We start from the raw sequence: 18719 nt of genomic DNA on the forward strand, positions 1-18719 counted from the left end.
ACGCAGGCTCCTCGCTGTCAGTGCAGAGCCTGACGCGGGGCTCAATCTCATGAACCAGGAGATCACGACCTGAGCCAACCCAAGCATCAGCTGCTTAACCGACAGAGCCATCCAGGTGCCCCTAAAAACATTTTTAAGACATGAGACGTGATTCCTTTCCCTGGTATTATCCACTCTAGAATGCTCAAAATTGTTTCAAATCAACACTTAACTTTGATTTTTAGAAGTATGTGGTTTTAATTTTAACCAAGTATAAAGGTAGTGCACTTCCATTGTAAGAAATAGGGGAACTGAGAAAAATATTAAGAATTTTTAGTAAAATATAAGATCATGACTCTCACACAAATATAAAATGAACAGGTGTCAAAGATGTTGTTTACTTTATTATTAGTAAGAGAAGAAGTATGTTACATTGACAGGTAAACAGCTAACATGAATTTACAAATTGGTCACTATCGACTAGGCAATAATCACTTAGGTTCTACTGACACAAACTTATTTGCATTAGGACCCTGTGGTAGATACAACTGAAAAGTGTGCTAGACAGGACACCCAGTAGCACCCTTCCCTTGTTTGGTCTCTTCAAAATCTTCCACGGGACTAAAACGACAACAACATCATCATCATCATCATCATCATCATCATCCTCCTCCTCCTCCTCCTTTGGAAACCCTCATCCCAGGAAAACACTCCCTTTGATTCTTTTGAGTCAAACTTAAGCCGAAGCATGAAGCTTTTACGAAGCACGCTGAACAAGTGTTATTAAGCAAATGAAGCGCCTTCCCGGACGCCCTACTCGACCGGACCCTCCGTGCGCACCTGCCGGCGCATCTCCCGAAGGGCAGGGAGCGATGGCGCCGCCCACTCGGCCTCGAGCGCCCGAAAGGCAACGGCTCAAAACTTGGAGCTGACACCGGACCCCGCCGGGAGCGGAGCGGGGAGAGGCTGGCTGCGCAGGGCCCTCGGGCGGGAACGGGAGAGACTCTGGCGAACCCAGATCGGCCGCGAAGGAGGGCAGCGGCACGGCCAACGAGCCTGGTGGGGCCGTCCGGGCGGCGCCGCCTCTTCCCTCCCCCGCGCTAGGCCGGCGGGGCCGCGGAGCCGCGCGAGGAGCAGGGGCGGGGCGACCTTTGCTCCGTCCCCGGAGACTGCGGGGCGGGGTGTCGGCGCCGCCCGGAGCCGGCCGCGCGCGAGGTTCCCCGCCGCCTCCCGCTCGCACCCCCTCCGCCCCTCCCACCGGGACCTGCTTGGCCGCGGCGGCCGCCTCCGGGCGTCCGCACCTCGGCCCTCGGTTTCGGTCAGACCCGCCCGCCAGCTGGTTTCGATTGGGGACGGGAGGCCGGAGCGGCCGGGACGCGCGGAGGGAAGCAGAAGCGAGCCGCGGAGTGGGGACGGTCCGGCGCCGGAGACAAAGGGTGCACGGGAAGGAGCGGGGCGCCCGCGCTCACTTCGGGGGCCGGAGCCGGGGGCGCAGGGGCGGCCAAGGAGGCAGGTGCGGGCCCCGGGATGCGGACGCCGGTGGTGATGACGCTGGGCATGGTGCTCGCGCCCTGCGGACTACTGCTCAACCTGACGGCCACGCTGGCGCCCGGCTGGAGGCTGGTGAAGGGCTTCCTCAACCAGCCCGTGGACTTGGAGCTGTACCAGGGCCTGTGGGACATATGCCGCGAGCAGACCAGCCAAGAGCGCCAGTGCGGCCAGCCCGACGTGTGGGGCTACTTCGAGGCCGAGGTCGTGCTCGTGGCGCGGGGACTCATGGTCACGTCGCTGGCCGCCACGGCCCTGGGGCTGCTGCTGGCGTCGCTCGGCGTGCGCTGCTGGCAGGAGCGGCCGCGCTTCGCGCTGGCCGGCCTCTCGGGCGTGGTGCTCTTCGCCGCCGGCCTCCTCAGCCTCATCCCGGTCTCCTGGTACAACCACTTCTTGGAGGACCGCGCCGTCCTGCCCGCCGACGCCAGCCCGGTCACGGTGCACGTCAGCTACAGCCTGGTGCTGGGCTACCTGGGCAGCTGCCTGCTGCTGCTGGGCGGCTTCTCGCTGGCGCTCAGCTTCGCGCCCTGGTGCGAGGAGCGCTGCCGCGGCTGCCGCAAGGCGCCCCCTGGCAGCCCGCGCCGCAGCAGCATCAGCACCGTGCACGTCGACTGGCCCGAGCCCGCGCTCGCGCCCGCCATCAAGTACTACAGCGACGGCCAGCACCTGCCGCGGCCCGCCGACCTCGGCGCCGCCCGCAAGCCCAGGGTCGGCTTCCCCATGCCGCGGCCTCGGCCCAGCGCCTACAGCAACCCGGTGGACGTGCTCCGCGGGGAGAGGGCCGACACCCCCGATGCCTCCTTGCCCAGCACCGGGTGCTGCCAAGGCTCGCTGCCCTGCGACTCCGACCTGTAGACGGCGGCCCCCCTACCTGCTCTGGCCAGGCTCTGCCCGGACAGAGGACTCGCTCCACCACGTCCAGCCTTGAACTTGTCTGTTACCTTGTAGCCGGAAACACCTGGCTCAGAGTCTGAACCCGGACACGTTCCTGTAACCGGTTTGGAGGGTGATGTTCCTTTCTTGTGGCCAAACTAGACTCCTTGGACAATTAGTTCAGGGTTTGTTTGGTTTTCTTTTTGTAGAGTTTAGTCTTCCTCTCCGAGGGATCAGGGTCCTCATATGGAGTGACGCGTTTTTCATACTTTAAGCTGAAGGAGATATAGCAAGGGTGCTTTTGCCTCGTGTTGACGTGGGACAATAACAAAACATCAAAATCAGCAAACAGAGGCCCCAAAACCCTGTTTTAACACCTCGAAGCAGTATCCGGAAATACCAGTGAACCTTACATCAATATAATTTTTTTTTTTTTTTTTGCTGTATATATTCTTATGCAAACTCTCAAGAGACCAATATACTGGCTATGTTTGAACGAAGCTCTTAAAATAAATGTAGAGCCATGCAAATACCGGCAGTTTTTGTGGCTTTCATGGAATAACTTGTTTAACTCACATTTCTTCAAGTATGCGTAGGATTTGTCTTTATTACTTTTTTTTTTGGTGGTCACTGCAGTTTCTGTATTAGAAGCCAGGTGGGATTGAACAGACTAACCTTATATTGCTCTATTCCTTGGCTACCTCATCCTGGACTTAGAGGACCATAAATTAAATATTTGGTACCAAGTGGAACCTGTTAATCACATCGGATTAAGGAACATGGGCATACATCTCTTATTTATGAATAAAAGCTGAAAACAAGAGTTTCAGTATATTCCCTCAAGCTGTTTTGTCTCCAGTACAACCTTTAGGAGTTTAATCATTCATTGCTAACAATTTCCTGGCTGCTTAAGCACTGTTTCTGAAATCTAGCACTCAGATCTTTGCCCCTCTTAGCATAGGATTACTAAAAGGAGCCAACCCTCCCCCCCCCCCCCCCCCCCACACACACACTAAATCCCTGATTGCTTTATTTTCAGGTTTGGGCTGGTTTCTGGGCAAAGCCAGGTCTATTGTTGAAAAAACTAGAAGCACCAGTTTCCGACACAAAGTGAGCCTAGAAATCTTTTCCTCTTGTAACAGCGGTGCCTAAAATCACAGGTAGGCTGCTAAGTGTTCCATGAGGGAGACTAAATCTCCAACAGGGCCGGCTCTCATTTCAAGCTGTTGATTTAAGGGTGCCTTTTACTGAGCCGAATCTCATCTTTAAAACTTACCCTTGGCATCCAATTCAGAGGTAGGAATGTTCAGTTCAGTAGTGAACTGGTAACAGCTGTACCGTAAGTAACTAAACGGCACCTGCTGCTTATTAGCAGTGGAAAGGATAATATAAATTTGCTTCCTTTGCCATTTTGTACCAGAATCACCTGTTTTTTGAGACCAAACCTTAAAGCGCAGGCGTATCATTTGGTGACCTCCTTCAAATGCAAATTCTCATTGAGTAGGTCTGGAGTGAGGCCTGGAACTGATTTCCTAAGGAGCTCCCAGGAGGTGCCAGAGCTGATGGGAGGCCCCCACTTGGGGCTGCAAAGGCTTTCGTTGGGACTGTGCCTGGCTCAAATTGCAGTCCTTCCCAACTGGCAGCACAGAATCAGACCTTTGAGAGCTTGCCCCCTAGGAGAGCTAGGGCACTTGCTCCAGGGAACGGGGCCCAGATGGAGAAAAGGCAACACTGCTTTCTCAGCTAACACCTCAAAAGGCAGGGATTAGGGGCCTGGGAAATCAGGACCTAGCAGACAACAAACATAAAGATACTGGGTTTCTAGCAAGTATTGAATTCACTGAATCCTGCCTGCATAATAATTCCAAATATTTCTTAGAGAAGCCTGAGTAGAAACAAAACTAGTGTTTTGTATGTTTTCACTTTTCCTCCCTGCCCAATTATTCTCCTGTGGCTTATATTCAAAACAGTTCCCTTCTGGTGATTCTTTGTTTTCAAGAATTAGAGCTCCGTTTTTGCCCTAGCACAGAAATGAAACCAAAACTCCTTTTAAAAATGCAAACTGGCTTTTGCTATAAAAATATTCAAGAAAGCCTGGAAAGGCACTCCTGCATCAGGCTGGGATCTGTTTGGAGACACACGGGTCATTCTGTGCCACAGCAGCATAAACGGACAATGGCTTTGACACACAAGACGCTGGACCAGGCTGGAGCCTCAGGAGTGGCTGTTGTGGGCCTGAACTTCTCCTGAACTTCCTAGGGACTAGCCAGGCGATCTCCCCGCAGGGAAGACACTAATGGGGAACAGCACAGCTGCTCTGCCTCAAGCCTCCCCCTCCCCCACCACCATGTACCAACACAGCTTGTTCTGAATAATCCCAATCACATACAAAGTATGTGTCCCCAGTTACTGGCTGAAGTCTTCTCAAGATTACTCCAATTATGCCTGGAGGGCGGGGAAACACGTGGAAGTGGAGGAGATACTGCGTTAACAGGCTTCCGGCTCTACCTGTTCTGCAGTGAGGCTCTTCTGGGAGCATGCCCTCACTAAGGAAGGGTGAGGTTTTAGCACACAAGCTGTCGAGCCTTTGTGGAGGCTGTAGGAGGGCTGTCAGCGATGCTTTGCAAACCACTCTCCACTGCGTAGATCGCCCAACTGATAGGTTTGGGGATGCCTGTCATCTCGTCAGCACCTTTGTGGACACTTTGGAAAACCACCGTTCCAGGCTCTGCGTTTGTGGAACTTACACACTCTAGCAGGAGAGCTGTGTACAAGGACAGTGAATAACAGACCAGAGCCAAGGGCTGGGGGAAAAAAAGAGTGGGATTTTAGGAAAGGCAGCCAGGAAGGGGGTGATGGCTTGACCGGAGACTGGAAAGAAGGGAGAGGGGAACGTTGCAGGTCGAGAGAACAGTGATGGTGCAGCAGTCCAGGCACCAGGGTGGTTTGCTTCTGTCTCACTCTAGAACAATCTGCTAAGGACAGGAAGAAGCAGGAGGTACCTTTGAGCAAGCCTTGGGAAATCCTGCCCTCTCCCTGTTGTCAGGTTAACCGCTTCTCTAGGAGGGAATACAGTCTGGAACAAACGCAGTCTTTTACAGAACGTTGTCCAAATCAAGGGGCGCCTGGGGGGCTCCGTCGGTTAAGCGGCTCACTTGGTTTCAGCTCAAATCAAGAACTCATGTTTTGTGAGCTCAAGCCCTGCGTCGGGCTCTGCACTCACAGAATGTGTTCAGAATCGAATACGATTCAGTTTGTGACTAACTGGTGAGAAACATCCTGTTCTCTTGATGTATATAGATAGCCCACAACGCAGCAGGCATAGAAAGACATTCGAATCTCAGGGCCACATCACATCCCCAGGGTTCTGGATCTTACCCCCGTATCTTCAGTCCCACCTTCTTAAAATGAAGACCTGTCAATCATGTCTTTAAAAGCCTCAGGATGTTCCTTATGTGTCATCCACTCTTAGCTTAAATGCCATTCATGGCTTGGCCAAGGCCTGTGTTTTTTCATAGTTTTCCCCTGTCCCATCGCACCCTAAATGGCTGCTCTCCCCCATCAGCTTCAAGGTGTCCTATTTGAACACATCATCCACATGTTCAAGTGTGCCGTTTTCTTGGGGTACTTTCCTGTTTCACCTCTAAATTGAAGGTAAGGGCGTGGTTTCTATGCATTTTTATAGTCCCAGAATGGGTACTAACACTTGTTCAGGGCCCGTTAGCAATTTATTAAGTTAGGGGCGCCTGGGTGGCTCAGTTGGTTGAGCGTCTCACTTCAGCTCAGGTCATTATCTTGCGGTGCATGAGTTTGAGCCCTGTATTGGGCTCTGTCCTGACAGCTCAGAGCCTGGAGCCTGCTTTGGATTCTGTGTCTCCCTCTCTGTTCCTCCCCTGCTCACAATCTCGCCATCATTATTCCAAATAAAAGCTTGTGTGAGGGGCCAGGGAGGAAAAAACAAAAACAAAAACACAACTTGTGTGCAATTCTCATCCAGTCTTCCCAATGACCTCCACCCACATTCCTCTCTCCCCACACTGCAAGCAGTGAAATGAGCCCCTCCAGTAAATCTCCATTACACAGGACTGAACACAGGAAAACAAGGGCTTTAGTCCAAATCAAGGAAAATACAGACAAGGCATTTTGGAGTGGGGGCGGGCGTAGGGCCTGGGAGAGGCAGCGCTGACTAGGGGGTTTATTCTCCCGTGTTGGTGTGTGGAGAGGAGGGCTTAAACCTTGAGGTAGACACAGTTCTACAGCACTCTTGTCCCACCGGCCTGCCCAACACGTCTGACACAGAGGCGGGCGCCGCTGGGGGGTTTTGGGGTAACGGTGGGGTTTGGAGCTGATGGCCAAGAAAGAATTCTTGAACATGTCTTTGGTGCAAAAAGGTGATTTTATTAAAGCACGGGGACAGGGCCTGTGACAGAGCTGCATGGGGGTTGTGAAGAGTGACTGGTTATATGCTATGGAGTTGGGAGGTAAAGTCAAGAGGAAGTTTCTTAGAGGGATCTCCATATGCTAAAGACTCACATTACTGGAGGCCTTGCTATTGTCAAGCTAAGGTCAGTTTTTTTTTTTTTTCCCCTCTAGCAAAGCATTATGATTAAGACCTAAGAAATGGTATAGTCTGTATTTCCCTCAAGTATTTGTCAATGGGCTGCAGGTTATGAGGAAATTTAACTTAACCTTCCAGTTCCTTCTTGCCTTTTTCCCCCCCATCACTATGGAGGGGAGGGTGATGTTGGGGCTCCAGGAAGCTGAGTCTGTAGGTTTCTGAAGATTAGGCTATGGATAAGATTGCCTTTTTCTTATAATTTACTAAGATATTTGTGAACTGATGGAGACTCAGATCCTGCACGACTATGATCTCTATCAGGTAACCATTGGCTTTCTTTCCTTTCCTTTGTTCTTGGGCAGGCAGGGGTCCCTGAGGAATATCCCACATAACCCACCGGGGGGACAGGTGTGCTAGCTTGTGCTTGGCCCTCCGCTTGTCTTATGCTCCCTCATCACAGTCACATTCATAAACCAGCGTGAGGTCCAGGCACAGAGCCAGGCAGGGCAGGCCAGCTCACTGGTGAGGAGCACCTCTGCCATTCAACATGGCCACCACCGCTCTCCCCCAACCACCTTGGCTCCCAATCGTCCAGTGCCCCCCAAAGAGCTGCCACTCATCACAGGGCTGAGGGTCCCCGCAGTTTTACTAGAATTTGGGGGGTGGGGGGGGGGCGGCTGGCATATGCTTCCTAATAACGTAAGACCTGCCCTTGCTGGACTTTGGCTTTCTTGTCTGTACAACGGGGAAGAATGGATTCGATGTGATCAGAGGGCCTTTCTAAATTTAGTATCTTGAGAGTGAAAGGTAAGAGTTAGGTGCAGTGAAGAGGAGAAAAATAAGTAAACAGTGAAGGCTTAGGAAGCTCATTGGCCTGTAAATTGCCTGATGGCAACTAACTCCATGTTCTGGCTCTTGGTTTCTCTTGAATTTCAGAAGGCTTTCAGCAGTTAAAATAGTAGGAACTTGATGGATCCCTCCCATTATCAATGATCCCCTATTTATTTCCTAAAGAGAGTATACAGTGTTTAACTGCTGGGTATAAACATAAAAGGTCAAGTTTTGCATAGGGCTCCTTGACTCTAAAGCATGAACCAGTTAACTTTGGTAAAGCTCCTTGGTCTCTCCAGAAGAGAACCCAAACCTCCCAACGGATTATAGATGTTGAATTCCTATAAGGAAATTCAAATTTTATATCTGCCACGGGGTTTACTGCTCCAGCTCTTTACGTGGAGAAAAAATTAAGAAATTAACACCTAATACAGAGACCATCACAAAAGGTGGCTCTTAGAGTTAATATGCCATTGCTCCAAACAGGTAAGATTATGAAACTGATATAATTAAACCCAATTCTGGGGATAGGGATGGTTAGGAATTGTTCACCTTATGAATGGGTACTTAACATTTATACTTAAGTCTTTCCGGTGAAAAGGACATTCAGATGTGTCTTGTAAACTCTTAACTATAGGGAAAGCGTAACAGGATGTGTTGAACTAGATTCAAGTGGCATAATACTGAGACACACATTCATAGGGGAACAAAGAGAAAAGACATAACTGAGCCAGGGCAGAAGGTGGAGGGAAGGGGTGCATCCACGGACACACAGATTTGGCTGTTGTCAGCAATCCTTTTCCCCAGGAAGAGGAAACGGAGGTCCTATCTGGGGTCTAACCTGGACGTGAGGCCCACAGGTTAGAAGGTGCGGCCAGGAGTTGCACTCTAGTGGACAGCTTGCAGAAGTAGGAAGTAGACGGAGCTGGCAAGAACACGAGCCTTGGAAGTCCCATGGAGGCTCGAGGTCCACAGGAGGTGAAGGTGACGGCTGAAGTGTGTCCAGGCAAAGTGTTAATACTGCCACATGTCATCCGTGCATGGTTTCAAGCCAGATTCTTGTGTGGTATTTTTACTCACTTTTGCACAGAGAGGCAGAGCCTTGCCAATGGCCAACTTGGCAGTGAGATGGTTCTTGGGAGAGGTAGCAAGAGAAATCTAAGATTCCCTCTGTGGATGAGAGAGGTCTCAGGCACTTTGGTGCTGAAATGGTTTTTGCCAAATACCAGCTAAGCACCCGATCAACTTAATGCTGCTCTGTGCGTCTCCCAGGATCAGGAAAGGCGGAGCCCACAGTGGTTGTTTATTTGGTCAAGTACTTGGGAATTTTTATACTTGACTGCAAAGCACAGTCTGTTTTAGGTACCACACTCACAGTAAGAAGCCCAGGACTTCTCTTTATGCTTGGTGGCCTATACAAACCCATTTTGTAAGAAACTAAACTAAACATGTTCTCAGTCTCTAGTGTGCAGGCATTTTTGTATTTTCATGGGATGTTTGATTGGCCTGAGATAGGTTCTGTTAACCCCCTTGTTATCACTGGGGAAACAGTTTCATGATTCAGTGATTTGCCCAAGGTTGCTATTGAATTTTAGACAATACTGCAGTTACCCGTCTCCCATCACTGATACAGTGCCCTTGATTCCTTACATAAGTGTGAAGGAAGATGTCATCTCGAAGGCAAGCGGAAATATTAGCGGTCAAAGGGACTTTGGGATCTAAGTAGCATCTACATGTTTCCCCGGCAGGCAAGAGCTGTTTGAAATGCATCCTGGTCCACACCTGTAACTCTGTGTTGTGAACAGTGTCCACCCACTTTACTTCAGGAAGCCTTAGACAAATCGTCTGGTCGAGTTTCTACATCTGTGAAGTAGATTCACCTGTACGGTTGATTCTTGAGCAAACAGAGGTTGGGGTGCCCTCCCCCGGCAGTAGAGAATCCACATATAACTGGGCTCCCTCAAGACTTAACAGCCTCTTGTTGACCAGAAGCCTTACCCATAACAGTCAATTAACATATTTTGTACATTGTATGTTTTATATGCTGTAACCTGACAAAATAAGCTAGAAAAAAGAGTTACTAAGAATATCATAAGAGAAAACACCTTCACAATATTGTACTTATTGGAAAAATCTGCACCCTAAGTGGACACATAAGTGCAGTTCAAACCTGTGTTGTTCAAGAGTCAAATGAGAGCATTAAAGGTTTTTATAAATTCTCAACAAAAGCGAGTGCTAAGTTTGTAGGTATCAGAGAGTGGTAAAGAACTAATACTTGAACACTTGCTACACTGCAGAAACTTGACCTTTACCTGAAAGGTAAAGATTCGAGAGAGATCATTCCCATTTGCAAGACTGAGAAACCAGTTCAGAGCAATTAACTACACCTCAAAGTTAGTGACAGAGAGAAGATTCAAATTCAGAACCTCTGACTAGAACTGGGGCCAGGCACGCGGGGATTAGATAGTTTCTGTGAACAAGCCACGACCTAAATCACTTGGGGCCTGTACTGACGTCCACCCCTGCTGGTGATGAGTTTGCCAATACCCACTAACAAAACCAGATGAACTCTCCCAATTTTAAAGAGCAGTTATTTTAATAAATTACCATTTTAGCACATGCAGTTACAGTAAGTTGCAGATGTTAAAACAGCACACAATACAATGTATAAACCATTTTTATTGAGATGTTCCAGCTCCTGTATTCATCAGGTTAGTCAGTTTGTAAAGTTAACAGTTCCTGTTGGAAAAGAGACTTGAAGTTAGAGAATACCCACTATAGTAGTTTTGTGGCAGGGGTTGGGGGGGAGGGGGGGTTAAAATTTTATTTGTAAGTAATCTCTGCACCCAACATGGGACTCAAACTCACATCCCCGAGATCAAGAGTCATATGCCCCACTGATTGAGCCATCCAGGTGTCCCTGAATATATATATATATATTTTTTAATTAATTATTTTAAAGTAAGTTCTATACCCAATGTGGGGCTTGAACTCATGACCTTGAGATTAGGAGTCACGTGCTTTACTGACTGAGCCAGCCAGGCACCCAATACTCACTATGTTAAAACAAAGCAAAACACAGAGGTGGTCAAACAACAAAGATGTTAGCACAGCTCACAGAGGAATGTAAATTGTAGGGGTAACTCCAGCTAACTCTAATGACATCCCACCCCACCATATGACTGAGCTCCTTGTGGAAGTTCACCAAAAGCTGAACATCTAGATTACTATTTCATGCATATTTCACTTCAGTTTGAACTAGAAATTGAACAGAGTCTAAACATAAACAAGGGACTGGACATCCATTTGACACACATAATGGCATCATTCACCAATTACAAAAAGCTCTGAAACTTACCACTGCCTAGTTTTGCCCAGCTAGGATTTTTCAGAAGGGACCTTCTTTCACTGTACCCCACAATCTGTTTTCCCCAAAGACAGTTCCCAGGCATACCTGCTCGTCATAGGCTTCATTGACAAAAGTCTCACTATTCATTAGATTTTCCTCTTCTTGGCCATTTTCATTATGGTGGGTCAGATTTCTTGATGCTGCTGTACTATTTCTAAAAATCAAAGAAACAGTCATCAGAGTTGTTCCTGGAGATTGAAGCTGGGATTGGGCTATGATTAGAAAGGGCCAACTCATCCCCTATCAAACAAAGGCTATCATTATGGAAATGATGTTCTATTTTGTCTTTTGAATGAATCAAATGATCTAGAATGGGCAATACTTGAGTCAATTATGATTTGTTACCAGGCATTCACTTAATTTCCAAAATAATACATCTTCTCAACTGGGGGAAACTAGGTAATTGGGGTAAATGAGAGATCAGACATAGGTGACTTAAGAAAGCAGATTAATGGAGCACCTGGTAGCTCAGTAGGTTAAGCATCCAACTTTGGCTCAGGTCATGATCTCACAGCTTGTGGGTTCAAAACCTGTGGCTCTGCACTGGGCTCTGTGCTGATGGCTCAGAGCCTGGAGCCTGCTTCAGATTCTGTCTCCCTCTCTCTCTGACCCTCCCCCACTCATGCCCTATCTCTCTCAAAAATAAACATTAAAAAAATTTTTTTAAGTAAACATTTTTTTAAAAAAGCCAATTAATGTGGTAGAAAGACCTCCCAAGGGTAGAATTTCAGTCTGTTTTAACATTAGTAAGCTATTAGCCAGTGTTACCTTGGGCAAAGATACACCATTTCTCCTGGCCTTCTCTTCATTGTGTGAACACTGGACAGAGACATAACTTTTAAAACTTTCCTTCTCTCCATATTTCTTGATACACAGGCTGCTTAATGTCTTGGCCCAGTATGTGTAACCTAATCAGTTTCTTCAGTTTCTATAACTTCCTATACTTAAGCCAATTTTGTCATCCTTTCTACCCTTAGCCAGCAATTTGTTATCCTCATTTGTTTCTTTAATCCTGTGACTCTCTTGCTTTTACGCAAAACTTTTTGTTTGCTTTAAATCTTTCTGGAGTTGATTTCACCTCCTGTTAGGGGCTGAGTTGCGTCCTGTCTAAATTCAAATGTTGAAGTCCTAATCCCCAAGCACCCCAAGAGAGTCTTTAAAGAGGTAATTATGCTAAAGTGAGGTCATTAGTTTCGGCCCCAATGCAATATGACTGGTGTCCTGATAAGAAGAGATTAGGACACAGACATGTAGAGGGAAGACCATGTGAAGACACAGGGAGAAATCTGCATCCATAATTCAAGGAGAAACCAACTCCACGGACACATGGATCTCACACTTCCAGCCTCCAGAACTGAGAAAGTAAATTTGTTAAGGCACCCAGTCTGGCAAACTAACACACCTCTGAATTTGCATCCAAACAATCATTGGCACTAACTCTGCCTTGTTGGTAAAGAATCTCATCACTTCATCCCTGAGATTATTATGCCACTAATGGCTGTTGAGAGCAATCTTACCTCCATCAATGCCTCATATATCCCTTACAATCTCATTTGCCCCAGGTCTGACTGAAAGACGTCGCCTCTGTTGTTTTTCTGTAGGTCATCTAACAGGTGAGGGCTGCTTCATCACCCAAATCCTTTCTCAGAGGACAGGCTTCTAGGATGGAGCCATACCTCCGACCCCATTAATCTTATTTTATAAGCCTTCTTGGGAATAAACTCTCCCGTGAGGACATTAATAACTGCTCACCTTTTTAATTTGTGTTCTCTTCTGAAATAGACAAATGCTCCCAGAGCTACCAGGACAACTGATAAGGCAATGGTTACGCCAAGGGTGATGTGGCCAGGGGCAGGTCCATGTGCTGGCTCTTCACAGAACTCTCCACTATATTCCATCAGACAGCTGCACTTTCTCAGCTCTCCTACCACCGTACAGACTCCCCGCCCATTACAGTAGTCGGTGCTACACGGCAGATGTTTTGCCCTCTGTGAGTCCTTGGGATGAACAGGCTCGCCTTTTCCCTTGGTCTCTGAGGTCTTGCTTTCTCTAGCAGAAATTGGAGGGATGGGTGTTTTTCTGAGAGGATAATTCATCCCTTCTGGCCCCGGATATCTAGCCTTGGGAGACTCAGTAGCTTGGAGAGGTAGCTCAGCTTTTAGGGTCCACCTTTTACCGGCCTCTGCATTTTTCGATGTTGGTGCTGAATGGGTTTTATCTGGATAGGTACCTACAAAAACAGGTAGGAGTGTGGGTATATACACATATGTGTCAGTTGAGAACTATTTCAGAAGAGCAAGAATTCCAGAAGACTTAACCAGAGAAGTCTGAACTTATCATTACCATAACCTTTGGACAGAAAATTAAAAACATACAAAAACCTGCATATGGTAAGGCACTTAAAATGTTTGGTTCCAGGAGCAGCCTATCATACCAATCTATTTATAAATGACGGTGTGCCCATTTTTAGCCAAGGTAGACCACCTCCATTACCAAAATGTTTTATTCTATAAGGAATAGTGTGGTGGATCTAAATGGTAAATCTCTAGAAAGATTTTTAAGATGTAAGTTTATCTGTAAACATGACTTTTTTTTTTTTGAGCCCAAGTAAACTGTTGGCTTAGCGAGATCTACTAGCTGCAAATATTGGACTGGACTTGGTGGCAGTCGTGGGCGCGAGAGGGTGGGGCAACAGGGCGCTTCTCTCCAACAGTCTGAAAGTTGGGTTTGCGTTGAAGACGTTTCACCATATTCTCCATCCCTGTTGGCACAAGCATTATTCCACACGAAACTGCTAAAGACCAGACTCCTGGGAGGGAAGATAGCAGCACCTGCCGTCTCTGCCTTAGCTGGTGTTACAGGCGTGTTTCCGCTCCTGGGCAGTTTAGGGTCTTTGACAGTTGGGTATATCCAGAGGAAGCCAGTCTAGCTTTATGTGCCCAATACCATCCCCTCCAAAGAAGCTTCATGTGAAAGTCAGGGTGAAATACTGATTGAGGAGTAGAGCCAACGCTTTGTCATCAGGACGGGAGACAGGAGAGTGTATGTTAGGTTTCTGGTTTAGTTTTAAAACCAGATGGTGAGGGCGATGCATTTCTCACTCACTGACGTGTGTGCTTGAGTCACTGTAACACAAGGCGTTTTGTAAAACCACTCTCATTCACTAGACCATAGAATCAACTCTGGGAGTCAAAACCTATTAACTTTCCAATTTAAGATGAATTGATTAGGGATAACAACTGGTATTCCATCTAGTCAGCTTTCAGGAAGATGAAGGTTTAAATTGAGCAATAAGAATCCTTGGCTATAAGACTCCTTTTCCAGTTTGTCTTCTTACTAGTTATGACGGGTTTCAGTGCTGAGCCCACTGTTTCTTCAATTCTACAGCTCACGTGACTTGAATACCATTGGAGCCAAAGCTGTAGATTTGAGGATAGTGACTGCCACAGAATTAGATATCACAGTCGCTTAGCTGACTGGCCAGGACAACAACTTTCCATGAAGGCCCTATGTGGCAGCAGCATTTCTGTAACGACCATCTACCAGCTAGCATTTAAGAACTAACATGACAACAGTATGTACTAAGATGGCGGCTTTATTTGCATGCTCTTGTATTCCTTAACTCTTTGACATAGAAAGTGCTTTTTCCACATTAACAGCGGGGAGCTGAACCAAGACAGGTCAAATCGTTTGCCCAACCTCCTCCTCCTGGGCTATGCTCACTATGTGATCAATTTAAATGCACAGAATCAAATCTAGATTGAATGAATGTTCTTTCAGACAACATACAAACTGTCGGACTCCTTGCAGCTACCATAATGCCTGTTCTAAAACTGAATGGGAGGACACATTAGCTTTCCAGAAGGTTGTCTATATAATTTGATATCCAATTTCCCATAGAAGTTTTATGTTGTTGTTCAGTTTAAAAGTGCCTGTAATAACAAGGCTATGGTCTAGAGGATAAAAGCTTGAGGGATACTACAGAATTAGATATTAAGAATTAGATTGAGATATTAAGAATTACTTTATTAAATATTGAAAGTATGTCATGCACGGTGATGAACAGTGGGGTCCTGGATAGGAATTACTCACAGCCCATTTCATCAGATCCATCCAGACAGTCAGCATGACCATCACAAACTTGCTTCATGGAAATGCACTTCTGACCATCCTGACAGGATTGTGATGGCTCAGAGCACTGGACAGCTTTAATACATCTGCTTATGTTAGCCAAGTAGTACCCACTGGGACATTTACAAGTCGGTCCTTCAGGGTTTGGCAAACAGATATGGCTGCACCCTCCGTTGTCCTTTGAGCAGCTGTTACTACCTGTAGATCCCCCCCCCCCCAAAAAAAAAAAAACATTGATTTAGATGGTTTCAGAAGGGTCTTCTGCAGACGTTCTACAAACAGACTATCAGAGTTATGGGACCCAGATGTTTTTTTCCAGAGTAGATAGCTTTTTAGTTTAATTCCTTTTGGTCAACCAGGTGCTGAATGTTTGGTGATTCTTCTTCATGGATAATGATGACTTCAGAAGGCTAAGAGTTCAGACAAGTGAGAAGCTTAAGAAAAATCGCGCTGAACTCTGGCCCATCCAAGACCCCCTTGTGAGTTCTCCTTTTTCCCTCACATCAAGCACCCAACAATAACACCAGAAGGGCCTTAGAAATAAAGCTGTCTTTCGATGAAAACATGAAGGCTGTGGTGTCTATTCTCCCTCCGTAAGATTCTGAGTAGAAGTCAGCCATTTATAGCTGATCATGGTTTTGCAAGGCTTAGATCTTAAGCTTTAACCTCTAGTAAGGTTTTATTTTGAGATATTCCAGGAATAGTAGACTAGGTATGTATATAGTGCAGATAAAACTTGCCTCAGGAGTGACAGGGACCCTTCTGCTGCTTCTCAGACCTAAGCCACAGATTATTATCACTTGGGTGACCATTGATCCACACTGAAGAATTCTGAAAAGGTTCTCTCTGGAAAGCCTTCAGAAGTTTAAGCATGACTAACACCAGTTTTAGTCATGTTTAGCTTTCCAAAGCAAAGCAATGGGGCAGCAATCACTTAAGACCAAAATACTCAATATACATGGCAGTGGTAGATGTGGTTAACTATTCGAGCTCACATTGTTGGTGTTAATCTCAACTAGGAAAAGACTTTTATCTATTACTATTTTTTTTTTCTTTTTTTTTTTTTTTTTTTAATTTTTTTTTCAACGTTTTTTATTTATTTTTGGGACAGAGAGAGACAGAGCATGAACGGGGGAGGGGCAGAGAGAGAGGGAGACACAGAATCGGAAACAGGCTCCAGGCTCCGAGCCATCAGCCCAGAGCCTGACGCGGGGCTCGAACTCACGGACCGCGAGATCGTGACCTGGTTGAAGTCGGACACTTAACCGACTGCGCCACCCAGGCGCCCCATATCTATTACTATTTTAACTAAGCCCATCATCACTCTACCCAAACACTGGAGGAAAGGAAACATCTGGGCGCCCCCAGGTTGGAATTCCAAGGATTAGTTAACACCACAAGTAGATACAAGTGACAACAAGTAGAATAAAGACCAGTTCCACTGCAGAGATAAAAGACAATTCCCATTATACCACAGATGTAATTCCATTCACAATAGAACCCAAGTATACCAAACCCCAGCCCAATATACTTACCACTGTGTTTTATCTCCTCAATAAGTAACAGGACTAGTTATATACCAGAACTGTACTGCATAGAACTTCATAAAGAAAAGAGAGTTATGCAGATCCACAAGAATTTACCAGAGAAGTAATTTAATGAGAAACACAGAGTTATTTCAAGGAGATATTGTGGGATGGAAGGTCCCCTTCGTGGGGGAAGCGCAGCAGGCTTCAGTGTTGTCATAATTTTTGCTTACCCTGTTGACTAAGTTTGCCGGAAACTTTTAAATCCACAATCTTCTGGTCTGTTTGGAACCACCGATTTTCAGAAAGTTCTGCCTTGCTGTACCAAACTTTAGTGATTTGGGCTGAAACAAAAGCCAGTGAAATATCATGAAGAAAAGCAAATTTTAATTTTTTTTTTTAAGAAAAGCACATTTTACTTCTAAGACAACTTCCTGTGCAAAAGAAATTGCTGAGTATGGAAACTGTCACCCATCTGCATCAACTCCAGTTGAGTAACAAGAGTTTTACCAGAGAGAAAGGTGTTTTTCTAAATCTTGTTTCTGGGAAGAAATTTAAGATAAATAAAAACAGTTCTATACCTTCCTCCAAAATAAAGAGGTGTAAGTTATGTTGAGCACATTCGTACACATCCTGATATACAAAGACAGAAAATTAGGGCACGAGACATTTAAATATAGCCCATGCAAATAATGGGTAATGATTTTAAACATTGTTCTAAAACATTTCTGAAAACGGTTTTCTGCGATAAGCATCACCAGGGGATCTTACAACAGAAAGCAAAGATCTCACTACATACCTAATAAATTAGCATCTCTGGGGTAGGATCTAACAACTTGTTTTTGCAGTTGTGATGTGGCCAGCCCAAGTGGTCAATGGACCAGCATTTGGAAATTATAAAAGAGACAGCTTTTAAATAGCGTTTTCCAGTTTTACTAAATCTGGATGCTAGCCAGAAACGACATGCTAGAACACTGTGGTTTAGGACAATCGCTTTAAATTCTAGAAATTCCCTGCAAGTACAGAATGTTCTGTAATTCGCTTAGTACCTCCATGCATATTTAGTCAAGTGAGTCATGTACTGTCCTCATTTTACAGGTAAGGTGTTGTAGCTACCAAGCAGCATAGCAGTTATACTACCTGGTTCCAATTCCTGGCCCAGTTCTCTCTGTACCATATCACAATGTCCTCTAAGGCAGAGAGCTTTTAATGAAAGCCAGAAATTTCAGGTAGAACAGGATCAAGCCTGTTCGTATATGAAGAATAATATTTTTTCACACAAAAGCTTCCCCAAGTCATAGAATCTCTGTTACATAGACATGTTAGATTAGAGAAGTTGCTTAACTATTCTTCCAGAAGAAAGACCCTACCAAAGATCAATGGTAAGCATTAACAGATTTGCTTTAGAGATCCAGGAGTAAATTCAGATCACAAAGACACCCACCATCATCAACTGTTGTCCAGAACATCATGCCTTGGCCATATGTAAAGAGGTTAAGGCCCTCAATTCCTCTGCGGTCTACTCTGTATCTAGAGCCATCTTGTTGAATACTTTCTATGAGTCCTCTCCCTAGAAAGAGAGGCTTAGTTAATCTCACTTAGCCTAAACAACCATACTCTACCCTGTAGCTCTTTGGGTCTTGTCCTGCCTCCCCTCCAGGAGGATATGATCTACCATGCATTTTCTGAAGGACCGCTCTCCTTCATTCACTCCAACAGAGATATACCACAATTTGCTCATGCACATTTGTTAAGTTCTTGATTTTATTCCTTCACAAAGGGACAACTGGGGCCTATTACTTTCTACTCAGAATGGGGAATCATTGTGTTTGTTTGGAAGGTGGTACAGAATATATAAACTCAG

General features: G+C 46.1%; 2 protein-coding genes across 2 annotated transcripts in view; one reads left to right on the forward strand and one right to left on the reverse strand.

The window, feature by feature from the left end:
• The first annotated feature begins 1425 nt into the window (after nt 1–1425).
• On the forward strand, nt 1426–2495 carry CLDN23 (claudin 23). The gene has a single exon (XM_019466792.2). The coding sequence runs from the start codon at nt 1507–1509 to the stop codon at nt 2380–2382; it is 876 nt and encodes a 291-aa protein (XP_019322337.2). The 5' UTR covers nt 1426–1506; the 3' UTR covers nt 2383–2495.
• Nucleotides 2496–10366: 7871 nt separating this feature from the next.
• The window catches only part of LOC109277240 (low-density lipoprotein receptor-related protein 2-like), a 44161-nt gene continuing 35808 nt past the window's right edge, over nt 10367–18719 (reverse strand). Inside the window, exons 28-33 of the mRNA XM_019466793.2 lie at nt 18300–18425; nt 17089–17199; nt 15291–15527; nt 12951–13428; nt 11244–11352; nt 10367–10528 (exon numbers count right to left, since the gene is read on the reverse strand). Of these exons, the coding sequence (XP_019322338.2) occupies nt 10502–10528; nt 11244–11352; nt 12951–13428; nt 15291–15527; nt 17089–17199; nt 18300–18425 (1088 nt within the window). The 3' untranslated portion in view covers nt 10367–10501. The remainder of the gene's footprint in view (nt 10529–11243; nt 11353–12950; nt 13429–15290; nt 15528–17088; nt 17200–18299; nt 18426–18719) is intronic.

This window comes from Panthera pardus, unplaced genomic scaffold (genome assembly GCF_024362965.1).
Source record: "Panthera pardus isolate Hobbes unplaced genomic scaffold, ASM2436296v1 HiC_scaffold_13, whole genome shotgun sequence".
Classification (NCBI taxonomy): Eukaryota; Metazoa; Chordata; class Mammalia; order Carnivora; family Felidae; genus Panthera; species Panthera pardus.